Raw genomic sequence first — 15344 nt, 5'->3', positions numbered from 1 at the left:
TTAGAAAAATTTTATTTTGTTGTTTACTTTGCCAAGAGAATACATCATGCAAAAATATAACACGAACACAAAACGAATAAAAGGGATACGAAATAGGATACTAATAAAAACATGAAAGAAATATAATTTATAATTTTAATAATAATTATATATATATATGGATTTAACAAAATTAAAAATATATATTTTATATTTTATCATCTATATTAATTGTGGCACGTAATTTTCGTATAAAATATAATATTAATACATTAAATTTATAATTTAAATGACACAAATACAAAAATCCACAATCTAAATTTTAAATCATTATTTATTCACTAAATTCCCTTAATCTCTATGTCTGTATTTCTCAAAAGGAAATGGATATATTTTTGTTGATTTCTCTTAGGATATTTCAAATAACAAAAAAAAAAAAAAAAAAACAATCCTATAAAATAAAACCATATAAACAGACACTATATAGTTTAAGAGAACTAGATACTAAGTTGTATAGATTGACGAGTTTTAAGATTGTGATATGTCAAGGGTAATTGCTACTAATTTTTTCTTTTTTGTTGAAAATAACTAATTTATCAACTTAAAAGTGGGAATTACTTTTTTCTGCATGAAATGGTTATAGTTAATCTTTTTCTGCATGAAATGATACTGTTACGTACCTACTTTTTGTGGAATTTCTGTTGTAGCTAATCTTAAATGCTTACTAGTATTTTTATTTTCTTTCACGTAAGAAAAATTTTCTTGGTTAGGAAATGGACTCGTCTGAGAAAGAGGGAAGCGGGGCAACGGGCTCTCTTCCTCCTCCCCCGCCTCTGCCTCCCAATGTGGCACCAATCAAAGCAGAATGTGAACCTGCAAAGAAGGTTTTACGTGTCCCAATGGCCAGGAAAGGTCTTGGATCTAAAGGGCAGAAGATATCTATTCTCACAAATCACTTCAAAGTGAATGTTGGAACTGTTGATGGGCATTTCTTCCACTACAGTGTATGTAATTGCTTACTTCGCTCTGCTTATCTTTTTTTCTCATTGGTAAATAGAAATTATTGATGCAAGTTTCTTCTTCTTTTGCAATTTGGTTCAACAGGTTTCTCTTTCTTATGAAGATGGTCGCCCAGTGGTTGGGAAGGGTGTTGGAAGAAAGGTGATGGATAAGTTGCATGAGACCTACAGCAGTGAGTTGGCTGGAAAGGACTTTGCGTATGATGGGGAGAAGAGTTTATTTACTGTTGGTCCTCTCCCAAGTACCAAGCTTGAGTTTCCTGTTGTGCTTGAGGATGTTACATCCGACAGGTTGACGTGCACTTTAGATTGATTTGCAGTATTTACACTGCTCCCATTCATTGTTTCTAATTTTTTAAGTATGTATGGAAACAATAGGAGTGCAAGCCCTGATGGCAATGAAAGCCAAAAAGAGCGTGAAAGGAAGATATTAGGACGTATGCACCCGCCAAAGACATTTAACGTGGAGATTAGCTTTGCCGCAAAGATTCCCATGCAAGCCATTCAAAATGCTCTGCGTGGACAGGAATCAGGAAACTCACAAGAAGCCCTGAGGGTGCTGGATATCATTTTACGGCAGCATGCTGCAAAACGGTGAGTTAAAATATGTGCCTGAGTATTCTTTTCTCCACTTTTAGGTTTTGATCCCGGATATTATATTTATTCTGACATTACGTTCACTTACATAGGGGATGCCTACTTGTTCGCCAGTCTTTTTTCCAAGATGATGAAAATAATTATACAAACATTGGCCGTGGTGTCCTAGGATGCAGGGGATTCCATTCAAGTTTCAGAGCTACTCAAGGAGGCCTTTCCCTGAATATTGGTTGGAACCTCATCTCGCAGCACTTACGCATTTGTGTGCTTTGTATTGTTTGTATAATTACTATTTCTCTTTGTGTTTCAGACGTATCAACTACAGTGATATTTCAACCTGGTCCAGTATTGGATTTTTTACTTGAGAATCAGAATATGAGAGATCCTCAGTACCTGGACTGGAGCAAGGTTATCAATAACTACATTTTTTTGCCAAGCGAATTTGAGTTCTTTGCATCAATTATTAATTACTAAACCGCAATTGCTTGAAACCCTGAATAGGCTAAACGAGTGCTTAAAAATCTGAGGGTAGAAGTCAGACCATCCAATCTGGAGTACAAGATTACCGGATTGAGTGACCTTTTCTGCAAAGATCAGATGTATGATTTCCCGGTCTCACAATAGTGCTTTTTCTTTGATTGGTGCTAAATTGGCTACTATTTAACTTTGAGCTTTTCCTACTTGCCTGTTGTGTAATACTTCAGTTTAAAGTTATTGTTTCTTATTTGTTGTGTGCTGTGTCCATGATGCAGGTTCTCATGGAAGCAGAAAAGTATGAAGAATGAGAATGGTGAAGCAGAGACCGTGGAGATTACTGTTTATGAATATTTTGTCACCCATCGCAAGATACAGTTGGCTTATTCTGCAGATTTGCCATGCATTAATGTTGGCAAGCCAAAGCGGCCAACATATATTCCTTTGGAGGTGAATGAGTGCATTGTGGCTTTGTTTTGTTACATGATATATGCTTAGCAACTAATTCTTGTCTATGATTTGTTGTGCACCTGTTGCAATGCCATAGCTGTGCACTTTGGTGTCGTTGCAACGCTACACAAAAGCGCTATCCACTTTCCAAAGAGCTTCGCTGGTCGAAAAATCAAGGCAGAAGCCTCAAGAAAGAATGAGGCTCTTGTCTATTGTAGGTCTATTATAAACTTCTGACTCTCAGCATTTCACTTGTTCTATAACTTATGAGTGTTGCATATTTTTGTGCAGGCTTTACATAACAGTAATTATGGTGCTGAACCAGTGCTGCGTTCATGTGGTGTTTCTATCAGCTCTAATTTCACCCAAGTGGAAGGCCGTATTCTGCCTCCTCCGGGGGTAGGTTAATGATGAATTTTGTTTCTTTCTTTGATATACGGAACGTGTATGCTGGTTGTTGAGGGTTAATTTAATGATCCTTCTTTTCGATGTACATGCTAATTGAGTTATCTTTTGATGACAGATAATAGCGGGCGATGGTAAAGCTTTCGCGCCTAAGAATGGGCGATGGAATTTCAACAATAAGGTCTATAGCTTCTTTGCTTTTGCAGCCTTCTATCTTATATATGTTTCATCTCTTGTTTCTCAACAGTTCAGTTATGCTTTCATAGAGATTTGTGGAGCCAACTAGGATTGAAAGTTGGGGTGTTGTTAACTTCTGGCCACGTTGTGATGTAAGTCGACTTGTGTTGGATCTGATGAGATGCGGAGAAATGAAAGGAATGGTAAGTTTGTTGTCTAATTTTTGTTTTGGTTGTATTGGTATTGTCAATCAGCACATACAAAGTTATAGAATTCAACTTGTTGGCTTACGTTCTTTTCCATGTCTCTTTTTCAGCATGTAGATAGACCATTTGGTGTGTACACAGAGAAGAATGAGAACGGACGTCTCTCTCCTGTGGGTAGAGTGGATAAGATGTTTGATGAGATGAAATCTGAAAGTAATGTCTCTCCACGGTTCCTTCTTTGTGTGCTGCCTAACAGGAAAAATTCTGATCTTTATGGTGTGCACAAACTCATCTGTTCATACATTGTCTATGCGTGTTTTCCTGGAAGTCTTTTGCTTACGTAGTAAGTTCAACGAATTTTCTAAGGTCCATGGAAGCGAAAGAATCTTGCCGACTCTGGCATAGTCACTCAGTGTATGGCTCCAACTAAGTTCACTGATCAGTACCTTACGAATCTGCTTCTCAAGATTAATGCAAAGGTCTGCTTCTGTCCAACGATTTCTTTTTTCTTTTTTTTTTAACTTAAGCCATTCCTCTGGTTGCAGTTCTAATCTTCTGTAGTTAAACCATTAAGGTTATTGTTCTATTTATAATTAAACCTGCTAATATCATAATCTGCTCGCAGCTTGGAGGACTGAATTCAATGTTAACAATCCAACAACCACGTCCCTTCCCTGTTGTTTCAAGGGTTCCAACTCCAAGTTCTATGATCCCTGTTGTTTCAAGGGTTCCAACCATGATCCTTGGTATGGATGTGTCACATGGCTCTCCTGGGCAGTCTGATGTCCCGTCAATAGCTGCGGTAGGGATGATCTTATTCCTTATCATTGGGTTTCTTGAGTTTCCATAAATTGCAAGCAGTTATAGAGATGTGATTTGGCAGTCTGTCTATACTTCAAAATTTGTGAGATTTTTTAACTGTATTTAATTGTAGGTGGTTAACTCCAGGCAGTGGCCCTCCATTTACCGCTATAGGGCATCTGTCCGGACACAGTCACCCCGGGTTGAAATGATAGATTCACTATTCAAACGAGTGTCTGACCGGGTGGATGGAGGTGTTATGAGGTACGTTTCAATCTTAAAGTTATTTGACTAAAGAGGGGACAAGTATTGGCCAATAAAAGGGACAAGTTATTTGTTGAAAATTTTTTTTTTTATATCCTCATTATTGTTTCTCTCTTCTTGCTTGGGGCGTCAATGGCGGTGGGTTGTAATAAGAAAGTTGTGTAATATGTTATTCTGCTGGTAATCATTTATGTCTGTAGTATTTTAATTTTTGGGAATATAATGTTTCGAGTTTGTGTACCTAATGTATTTTCTTTGACATCAGGGAGGCTGTCTTTGACTTTTTTAGAAGCTCACGACAGAAGCCTCTTCAAATCATCATATTCAGGTTTCTTATTTTACATTTTGCTGTTTCTCACGTTCATTCTATATAACAAAAATATTCTAAATCATACATTTTTAGGGAACTCAGGGATGCAAAATTTGGTTTTCCTGCTTCTTAATTGCCACAGCTTCGTCTCTGCTTTGCAAACTCTATTTGTATTGATTTCTAACTTCTAAGTAATGGGTGTATTTATTCTGTTAAATCATCTGTTTTACATGTGAAATGCTGTCTTGATATTCAAGTATATTTGATCTGCTCAGTCTCTTCATGCTGCTTACGGAATGTACAAGTTGTCCTTTAAACTTTTAATCAAACTAGCATGTTCCTTTCTGCCTGCTGTCTAAAATGCTTCAGAACATTCTCATTTTTTAGCCTCTTCCATTATTCTCATTTTCTGCTCTGGCTATATGACTTAAAATGTTGTGAATCCCCACCCCCCCCCCCCCCCCACCCCCCAAAAGCCCTAACTAACATTTACATTTCTGTTTTGTATAGTTGGGTTCTATGAATGTAATTAATACCTGCTATGCAAAACTTTTTTTTTATGTTACAATGCTGTGAATTTTTATCATTCTATTGCAGGTTTTATGGTACTTGGTTAATCTTTACATCATTTATGTCCTTTTTTGACAATTTTCTTTTTCAAATTTTGTTTTATCTTCTTATGAACCATCATATCTCTTTACATACTTCTTGTAAGCTAGTTTGTGGTTATTGCGCTGATGTTTCTTTTACCTTTTATTGAGATGCTTATGCATGCTTACTTGCTCATTATTCTTGGTTCCACTCAGGGACGGGGTCAGTGAGTCACAGTTCAATCAAGTTTTGAACATTGAACTGGAACAAATTGTTGAGGTATGCAGTAGTGACTTTCAATCATGGGAACTGAAAATTGTACATTTCTATTTGAGTTATTCATGCAAAATAAGTACGAAAATTGTGCTAGTTATAAATCAGTCATTAAGATGATAGTGCTTGGGATAAAACATCTCTCGTTAACGTTTCTACTTTATAGGCTTGCAAGAATCTTGATGAGAATTGGAACCCCAGGTTTGTGGTCATCGTAGCACAAAAAAATCATCGTACAAGGTTTTTCCAGCAGGGATCTCCTGATAATGTTCTGCCTGGTGAGGCTCACTCATTATTTGATGCATGTCATCTGGTACCTCTGTTATAGTTGTTAAAATCGATCCTTTTTTTATTGTTTTGCAGGAACCGTGATAGACAACACAGTTTGTCATCCACAGAACAATGACTTTTATCTATGTGCACATGCCGGAATGATTGTAAGTTTTTCTAGAATTTTGTTTCAGTTGATTAATGGTTGTTGATTTTGCAATTTTGTCTCACTTAATTGGTCAAGATATTGCCAACTACATTTGTACTTGCCTTCTCTATCCAGAATTCATTGTTTGTATTTTAAGGCTGTCATGCATGTTTTGTTGTGAAAGAAAATGCACGACTGAAATTGAAGTTCCTCTTACGGTGGTTGGTTTCCTCATCCAAGTTGTGCTCGACGCTTTTGCTGTGTCTTATGGGTATAGCCCTTCATCTTTTATTGTAACGTTGGTTTGTTTGTATAATTTGTATTTGCTGTTCAGGGAACCACAAGGCCTACCCATTATCATGTTCTCTTAGATGAAATCGGATTTTCAGCTGACGAACTGCAAGAACTTGTCCATTCTCTATCATATACGTAAGCGTATAATCATGTGTTGTAATTACTTCACAAATGTTTTAAGTTGTAATCACGGTTGCATTCCTTGTAATCTCTTTCTAATGCAGGAATCAAAGAAGTACCACTGCCATATCTGTAGGTAAGTATTCTGGTTGAGATGCTTCCCTAGTGTTTGTGATATGCTTTTTCTCAAATGCCAAATTCATTTGGTTTACCTAATTATTTTCCCACTTGATCTCCATATAATAGTTTGTCGTTTTTTGCTTGATTCTGTATTTCTATTTCTTAAAGGTGTTTGTTTCTAATCTTTGGATTGCAGTCGCTCCTATTTGGTATGCGCATTTGGCAGCTTCGCAGTTGGGGACTTTCCTGAAGTTTGATGAGGCTCCTGAGACATCCTCAAGCCATGGTGGGGTGACTGCTCCTGGAGCCATACCTGTTCCGCAGCTGCCGTGGTTGAACAAGAATGTCTCCGATTCTATGTTCTTCTGCTGAGACCTTTTGACCATGTTTACTATAGGCTTTTGGTTTTACCAGCAACTGATCTGAAACCCTTTTTAAGTATATTTAAACTTTAGAGTTAGGGCTATCTCAGACTTGTTCTGATGATGACGTGCTGTTCTCTGAATCATCATCCATTTTGGTTATAAACTTTTTGGATGCCTGGCCGCTAACGTATCTAAAGATATGAATGCTTCACTAGGAAATTCACAGTGGCTTTTTCCTGTTTGGTTTAGTGAAAGTGGTTATAGTACTGCCCTTTACTCTCTTCTCTTATTCACTGTTAGGCTTGGTTATCAGTTACTTAACAAGTTAGATGTGGTTTCTGAGTAACTACTTTTGTTGGTTTCTGATGCTTTGAAAACTATACCATTTCGTTATTACTTCTCTATTATATAATGTAATGCTTTTCTGTGGCAAGAATGAGTTATATTTCTAGCATATTTAACTTTTCCGGAAAGAGTTTGTTGGTTTTGGTAGGAAAAAAAATAGCATACAAAAATTTATCGACAATACTTCCTCTTAAAAACGAATCTCTACTGTTTCACGTAGCAAAGAAAAAAGAAACACCAATATTTCAAAGGAGTCTCCATTTCAAAACGATGGCAACCATAACAAGCAGGATCAACTTTCCGGAATTGTTTGTTGCTCATTTAGGAACATAGATTACTTAAATTTATGATGTTAAACTTGTTTAAATTTTAGAACTAGGCTGCCTTTTATGGTTTGTCAAAAAAAAAAAATGGTGATTTTAGATATTTTTAGTATTTTCAATGCTTAGAGAGGGCAAACTTTTAAATTTGTTCAGTTTTTACTTATTTAAGTATGTAGATAGTTTAAATTTTTTATGTCAAATTTATCTCATGGGTAGAACTATGCTGTCTTGCTTGATTTGTTATTAAATTTGGATGAATTTATCGCTTTTTGGAACTTTTAATGACTATTAAGTGTAAATTCTCAAGCATTTGTAGTTGTTCCTTATTTATGCACATGATAGCTTAGGTCGTGATATTAATTTTGCTTAAATATTATAACAATTTTCACTCATTATTTCGCTTGTCGAAAATTTTTGTGATTTAAGTTTTTTTAAACATTCTTTATGCCTTGAAAATTTTAAACTAAGTTCTTTGCTCTCTCTTTTCTAAGTATGTAAACAGCTTAAATTTGATATATTAAACTTACTCAAATGTTAAATAAGGTTATGAGTTTTTTTTTTCCATTATCATTCTTAAAATTATTAGTTATTAGAATCGATTATTGGTTGAATTACAAAAAAAAAAATTTTTTGGTTGAATTTGGTAAAGTGAGATTTTGCATTTTTTATTAATTATTTATGCTTTTTTTTTTTTTGCCAAATTTGATTTATAAGTTGACTTTCTTTTCTACACTTTTTATGACCTTTAAAAGTAAATTTTTCAATATATTTAGTTATTTCTCATTTTCAAGCATATGTTATTTATGCATTTTTTTATTAATTGTTTTTGTTTCTTAAGGGTAATTATTAATGCCATCTAAATGAGTTTAGATATTTCATGACAAGATAAAAATTTTATCACATTGAATCTCTGAATGTTTTAAATATAAAAATTATTGAATTGACTTTGTTGTTAATACAATTATAATGAATTTGGTTGACTAAGACTCCAACCTTAAAGATAAAAATTGTTGAATTGATTTTATTGTTAAAAAGATAAATGGTTTGTTGTCATTGGCTATAAGTTTTGTCTAGACGATTGTATTATAATTAACTTTGTCTTATAGTTTTAAAGTTTATTTTTAACAAGCATTTTTGTTATGAGATAAATGTCAAAAAACACTTCAATGTGTTGTAGCAAAGATTTTAGGTGTTGAAATGCAGAATGAATGGATTGCTTAATTTATTAAACAATTGACGAATGATTCAAAAAATTCTATTGTAACTTTTCTTCTTAAACATATTGAACCTAATTCTTGTTTGCTATTCCATCAATCTTGACTTTAATCTAAAAAAGTTTTATACACATATTGTATATATATATATATATATATATATATATATATCAAAATAGCACTATTATAGACAAAAATTGTAAAAGGTCATATACATTAGCCAAAAACAGGATGTAAACCAACTTATGTTCTTAATACATTTTGTATACATTTTTAAAGCATCAATATTTCTACTCTCTATAGACACCCAATTTTATCCGAGATGAATGAATTTCGATTGATTTTTCAACCTAGTCGCACATTTTAATCAAAATTTCATATTAAGCTTTGATGCGCTTTATCTTATGATTAATTTTCCTTGGGGATTTATTTTATTTAGGCTTGAAACCAATTTTGAATTATAGTTAAACGATTTGGGCTTAAGGTTTCAAAGCCTAATGGATGCCCAAATTCAATTAAAGGAAAAGCCAATATTGCCATAAGCCTTTTCTTCATTCCACACCCATTGAATCCAAATTGTTGCATGATTTTCAGCTTTTCATTTTTCACTTTGTGCTTTATCTAACTCTAGCACAAATTCATTAACTTTTTTTCTCCCAACTTTATCACTCATCATTTTCAGTTTTTTTATTGTTAGCCTCATTTTTATGTACTGACCTCTAGCATATTTTTATCAAAGACTTATATCCTAAAAGGCAGAGGATTTTTGGTCTTAAAAAATCAGTAGTCATTTCTGCACTTCTGTCATATCCGTTTAAAAAACCATTACAAAGCCATTAAATTTTGGTGGAAGAATTGGGTTTCAAAAAGAAGAGAACCATTACAATAAAATAGGGATTTTTCAGCACTCATCATCCTTAACCTTCAATGTCTAGCAAAAAAAAAAAAAAACCACCAACATTAAACTAAATCCCAACCCAAGACCACCATATTCAAACTACCATTGCTAAGTCTAATACCACCACACAAGTCATTAGCATAACTTTTATGGACATCAACCGAGCACCAAAAACCTTCAAAATCAAATCCCATACTGGAGCCTCCCCTTGAGATGTATAGATAACAGTAAGCAAAATCAAAATACTCATTCTTATTTTGCCTTATGCCAAACTGTTAAAAGTGTCACCACCATCGCCCCATCACTAAGCCAAACAACTACCAACACCCGAAAGCCCAAACTATTTCAACCAAGTCTTGTTTAACCACTCATTCATCTTTAATATTGAGACCTTGCCTTCACCAATACCCAAGCACCCACACTATTGACCAACCATCCCCACTTTGCATTCACTCTCAAGCCACCTTCCACCTTCATTGCCTCCCACTACCCCATGCTCTAACCAAACTAATAGCATAAAGCCACTAACAACACCTCAAACAAAAAAAAAATCTCTTTCATCTTCTGTTTCAAAAATCATAAAAAAATAAAAAAAACGTAAAACAAAAGCCATAGTCCTTACCAACAGAAAAAATTTCAAAAAAAAAAAATCTTGTTTGGTGATTCCTTGGGCACCATTTGGCTACAATAAAAAAAAAGGAGAAGAAAAGTAGCTTAAGTGGTGGAGGCAGAGGAAAAGAAAAAGGAAAGAAGAAAATAGAAAAAAAAAAAAGAAGAACCAAACTAAAAAAATCGTCAAACTAAAAAAATCGTCAAACTGACGTATAGGGAAAATGAGTAGTAATGCTGAACTAAAAAAAAAAGAAAAAAAAAGGGACAAAGAAGATATGGTTGTCGGCTAATAGTTGGTGTGACTGAAAAAAAAAAAAAAGGGAACTTTGCTTGGGTTAAGAAGAAAAAGAGGGAGCTATTCGGATAGAAAAAAGAAAAAAAAATAGAAAAGAGAAGGGAGAAAAGAGAAAGAAAAAAAAAAGAGAAAAAAAGTTTGAAAAGTCAAAAGGGAAAGATTTAAAAAAAAAAGAAGAATTGGGGGATGAGAGTTCAGTTAACTTAGGATTGTGAAAAAAATTCAAAAAAAAAATAAAAAAAGATGGGTTGCGTGATTCGAACTGCTAGTCAACCTAGGCCCGACTCGGATCCTCCTAGCTTGAATTAGAGATTAGGCTGTTAGACTTTGGTTTTTTTCATTAGTGCTTTAGGTTTTATTATAAAGGCTTCATTTAAGAAATTAGATTGCCAGATTTGGACCTTTTTCATTGGTGCTTTAGATTAACTTCAAAGGTTTCATTTAGGTATATGATCTTTTCTTTCTTTTCTCTTTTCTTGTTTATTATTATTATTATTATTATTATTATTATCATTATGTCATCACTTTTGATCATTCTAACACTTGGTATTATTATTATTTTTTATTATTAAAAAGATAAATGGGTTGTTGTCATTGGTTATAAGCTTTGTCTAGATGATTGCATTATAATTGACTTTATCTTATAGTTTTAAAGTTCATGTTTTTAACAAGCATTTTTGTTACTAGAAAAAAGTCAAAAGATACTTCAATATCTTACAACAAAGATTTTAGGTGTTGAAATGTAGAATGAAGATATAAAAACTGCTTAATTTATTAAGCAATTGATGAATGATTCAAATAATTCTATGGTAAATTTTCTTCTTAAATATATTGAACCTAATTCATGTTTGCTATTCCATCAATTTTGACTTTAATCTAAAATATTTTTGTATGCATATTATATATATATATCCTACAATTTATAGTATTATTATAGACAAAAATTGTAAAGGATCATATACATTAACTAAGAAAAATGTAAATCTACTTACATTTTTAATACATTTTGTATATATTACATAGTTTTAAAGCCTAGCTTTAAAAAAAATGAATTCTTGTATGTAATATCTTTTTCAATCAAATTAATTATAAAATAAAAATAAAAATTTTAAAAATTAATATTTATTAAAAAAACTAATGAAAGGTTTTTTCTTTTTTTTTTTTAGTGAGGCCATTTTGATTGGTCCACAGATAATTCATTTTGGAAACGGTTCATTTTGATCCATGTTAGCTTTTTATGTGAGATAGTGATCAAGTGGGGGTGAATTGAATTTCTCCAAGTTATTCTCAAATAATGATTTGAAAATAATTAAATGAAAAATTAAAATTAATATCACAATATGATGCAAATGACAATAATTGATATATCTAGAAGTAAATATAATCAATAATGGAAATAAAGAGATAGAGATAGAGAAATCAAATACAAAGTTTTATAGAGGTTCGGTCATTTTTCATAAGGTACCTGTGTCTTCTCTTCTTGATTGTCCATACCAAGATTTCAATCCACTAATTGAAGAAAAACTCTTATAAGATATAAACCTATATTGTACTAAATCTCTATTTTTTTTAAGGATTATATAGTAACTTTTACCCTTATAATATTAAGAAGATACTTTACCTTTGGCTTATAAGATAACCCAAATGATTTTGCAAACTAAAATACCTTGCAAGGTTGAGTGTTTGCCTAATGAAATATAAAGAAATTTGATGAATGAACAACACAATATAGCTTGGATACAACAAATACAAAAGATATGGATTTTAATCTCTAACAACTCTTGATTTTATGAAAAAAATGAAAATATAACTTGTTGGTTCTTACTCTCTTGGTTTATCAACCTTCTTGGTGTGTTGGAATATCCAATTTATAGAGGAATTGAAGAACTAGTCACTACAGATGGTTTGGAGTTGAAAAAAAGCATTGAAGCTTGAAAAAACTAGTTGTTAGAGATTTTTTAGACATAGGGGATCAATCCCTTCTTATGAGGGGATTGATTGGTTACTTAAAATTGAAGCAATTTCGCGCATGAAAAGGCACAATCAATCAATCCATATTTAGTACCAATTGATCCTTTTTTCAGGTCATTGATCTCCTAGTTTGGGTGATCGATTCCTTTTTAAGGTTTGGAGCAAAGTTTTCATTTTGTGTAAAAAACCAATCAATCCCTTCATAAAGGGATCGATCTTGTCTTTAAAACCTTGAACCAATTGATCCATACAAGGAAGGGATCGATTGGTTTAGCCAGGGGATCAATTTAATTAAGTTGGGTGATTGTTTTTGGTTTTGTACTCTACTTACTAATTTGATTATATTTTGAGTTACACAATTCTAAATCAAAAACTATTTGAATATTTAGAAACTAGACTTAAAAAGCTTTCTATCCATATAAAATTCATCACCTAATTCATTGTATACGAATTATAGTGAATTTTCAAAACTACCCATTATACAGTTTTTAGACAACTGCAAAGTGTAGTAAAAATTCAAAATCTTTTCTTAAAAAAATTGAATTTTGATTTTGTTTGATCAATTAGAAAGTATATTCAAAGAGCTTTCCAACCATATAAAATTCAAATATTAAAACTCTATGAATTAATATAGAAAAATAAAACAAGTTCAATGTTGAAAAACTTTGTTCTTATAAAATAACTTTCTTAAGTTAATCTATTTCGTAAAACCAATATTATCAAAATTGTATTGTGTCCAAAATGAATAAGTTTACTTTAAAAACAACAATTAGTCTTTCATTTAAGCTCAAATAAATAATGTATAAAGATAGTTTGATTTGAAAAATAAGAAAATATAAAGAAAGGTTTCTTTAAACTTTGAAAATCATATTATTTAATACCAAAATATAAAACTTAAGAATATATACTAAATAAATCTTTTTCATAATCTTAATCAAGCTTATTTAGCTTAATGTTTTGTCATTTCAAAATAAGGATCAATTCAAGTTAACAATCTCTCTTTTTTTTTATATGAAAAAACTTAAAGTTAAATTTGCTTGATAAGAAACTTTCTTTAAGACATGTAAAATTTTGAAAAATATTTTAAACAACTCTTTTTAAATTTTGTAAGGCAAAACTCCATCTCAATTATTGCACCCTAATTCAGTATAACTCATCAAACATATTTTAGTCAAATATATAAAATAAGTACAATCAAACATATGCATGTTAAGTACAAGCAAATTTGTCTATATGATATTTCTCTCCCTTTTTGTCATAGTAAAAAGGCATGAGTAAATAAACACAAAAAGAAGGTATTAGCAACTATATTCATGAAACATTTCTCTCCCTTTTTGTTTAACCTTTTTATACTAAATGTTAAAGCTTCTATACCAATTGCTATAAACATACAAGAAGAAATATTTATAAACTCTCCATTTTCTTGTCATTGTTAAAGAAAGAAAGATCAATTCAATATATGGGACAAAATGCTTGATACCAACAATATCAAGAGTATTTTGAATGCATATAATCAAGTGTAATATGCACAATGAAATTCACATACATGTATATTACCATAAAATCATAAGTATATCTAATTAAAATGTTATAGCACAGAATCAATCATTCAACCTAACCATATGAAATTTATGAGCAAAAAGATAATAAATGATATGCAACCTACTGATAAGTCATGTTATCATAAGATGTGCTTAGAACATAAAACATCAATAGCAATTAAGCATAAATTCAAGCATATGCATACAAGTTTATTTCAATTGTTCCAGATACCAATTGTTAAAGATATGTTATCATAAAATAAATCAAGCAAAATTGTATTCTAAGATTTCTCTTTCTTTTCAAAATAAGGATTAATCAATTTAAGGCACACACAATTTTGTATGAAAGGTACAAGTTATATCAATGATATGTACATAAACAAGGGTCCATTAAAGTTAAAAAAATTTTTAGTCATTTTGATACCAATTGTTAGCTATTTTGTTCACAAACTTTAACGATCATAATATATTTCAAGCATATGAAAAGTTCAATCAATACATGCATAATAGCATTATTTCATAAGCATATCCTATCCAAAACAAATATTCAATTAGCATGTTATAACAAAGAATTATACAATCATGATTTTTCAAGCATGATGAACACATATGCTATAGCAAAAAAATGATATTTAATACACATAGTCTATATTTAATACACAGATTTTATATTTTATCTGTAAATGATAAGAGGAGATCATTTCATTAATAAGCAAATATCTATTTTTAAAATAAATATATAAAATTTAATATTTTAATAAAATTACATATTAATGAAGAGATATCATCTGATTTATTTCTTTAATGAGATTATATAATTAATTCATAGTATATAAAATTTATACATTATAATCGAATAAAATATAAACCCTTAAATAATTATAGAAAAAAATCTCAATCATTCAAAAACTTTTCATGCATATTGTGAATAAATTAGTAATTAATTTAATAATATTGCTCCTATTAACCTTAATTTTTAAAAAATTAGTCATCTAAATCGACCAAGTGGACGGTGGAGATGCGGTAAAGCAGCGTAATCGTGGAAACCGCGATGCAGAGGACACAAATTAAGGCAAAGACAGACGGGTGGTCCTAGGGGGTTTATTTCAGTCTCTTTTTAGTTTTTTCGTGTGAGAGTTAAAAAACGAGAAAGGAGATTTGTATTCGACAGTCTCTTTGAGTTTTAGGGTTTCTATCTTTCATTTGCTCTCCAAATTTCAGGTATTTTTTTTCTGTGAAACCTGTTTGGTTGCAGTGTTTTTGTCTCGTGTTTTTCTTCGTT

At 31.6% G+C, this 15344-nt stretch overlaps 3 protein-coding genes across 3 annotated transcripts; all 3 read left to right on the top strand.

Annotated features, from left to right (window-relative positions):
- The first annotated feature begins 752 nt into the window (after window positions 1-752).
- LOC149518352 (protein argonaute 4-like) lies at window positions 753-2109 on the top strand. Its single transcript, XM_089761834.1, has 5 exons — window positions 753-983; window positions 1084-1295; window positions 1380-1592; window positions 1688-1824; window positions 1906-2109. The coding sequence occupies exons 1-5, from the start codon at window positions 753-755 to the stop codon at window positions 2067-2069; spliced, it is 957 nt and encodes a 318-aa protein (XP_089617960.1). The 3' UTR covers window positions 2070-2109.
- An 87-nt stretch (window positions 2110-2196) lies between these two features.
- LOC149518351 (protein argonaute 4-like) lies at window positions 2197-3651 on the top strand. Its single transcript, XM_089761544.1, has 7 exons — window positions 2197-2207; window positions 2348-2519; window positions 2617-2733; window positions 2811-2918; window positions 3043-3105; window positions 3191-3304; window positions 3418-3651. The coding sequence occupies exons 1-7, from the start codon at window positions 2197-2199 to the stop codon at window positions 3649-3651; spliced, it is 819 nt and encodes a 272-aa protein (XP_089617670.1).
- A 3-nt stretch (window positions 3652-3654) lies between these two features.
- LOC149518350 (protein argonaute 4-like) lies at window positions 3655-7248 on the top strand. The gene is made up of 10 exons (XM_089761833.1): window positions 3655-3786; window positions 3933-4109; window positions 4242-4372; window positions 4638-4700; window positions 5489-5552; window positions 5713-5824; window positions 5910-5983; window positions 6299-6393; window positions 6483-6514; window positions 6695-7248. The coding sequence occupies exons 1-10, from the start codon at window positions 3724-3726 to the stop codon at window positions 6868-6870; spliced, it is 987 nt and encodes a 328-aa protein (XP_089617959.1). The 5' UTR covers window positions 3655-3723; the 3' UTR covers window positions 6871-7248.
- The last annotated feature ends 8096 nt before the right edge of the window (window positions 7249-15344 follow it).

This window comes from Durio zibethinus, chromosome 6 (assembly GCF_047325235.1).
Source record: "Durio zibethinus cultivar Kanyao isolate XHJ-2024 chromosome 6, ASM4732523v1, whole genome shotgun sequence".
NCBI lineage: Eukaryota > Viridiplantae > Streptophyta > Magnoliopsida > Malvales > Malvaceae > Durio > Durio zibethinus.
This window is presented reverse-complemented; position numbering and strand designations above follow the sequence as displayed.

Excerpts from the sequence above, each read along its gene's own strand:
- LOC149518352 (XM_089761834.1), top strand. The coding sequence starts at position 753 with ATGGACTCGTCTGAGAAAGAGGGAAGCGGGGCAACGGGCTCTCTTCCT. Across the intron at positions 984-1,083 it reads GGCATTTCTTCCACTACAGT|GTTTCTCTTTCTTATGAAGA; the intron begins GTATGTAATTGC and ends TTGGTTCAACAG. Across the intron at positions 1,825-1,905 it reads AGGCCTTTCCCTGAATATTG|ACGTATCAACTACAGTGATA; the intron begins GTTGGAACCTCA and ends TTTGTGTTTCAG.
- LOC149518350 (XM_089761833.1), top strand. The coding sequence starts at position 3,724 with ATGGCTCCAACTAAGTTCACTGATCAGTACCTTACGAATCTGCTTCTC. Across the intron at positions 3,787-3,932 it reads TTCTCAAGATTAATGCAAAG|CTTGGAGGACTGAATTCAAT; the intron begins GTCTGCTTCTGT and ends ATCTGCTCGCAG. Across the intron at positions 4,373-4,637 it reads GTGGATGGAGGTGTTATGAG|GGAGGCTGTCTTTGACTTTT; the intron begins GTACGTTTCAAT and ends CTTTGACATCAG.
- LOC149518351 (XM_089761544.1), top strand. Across the intron at positions 2,919-3,042 it reads GTATTCTGCCTCCTCCGGGG|ATAATAGCGGGCGATGGTAA; the intron begins GTAGGTTAATGA and ends TTTTGATGACAG. Across the intron at positions 3,106-3,190 it reads GATGGAATTTCAACAATAAG|AGATTTGTGGAGCCAACTAG; the intron begins GTCTATAGCTTC and ends ATGCTTTCATAG.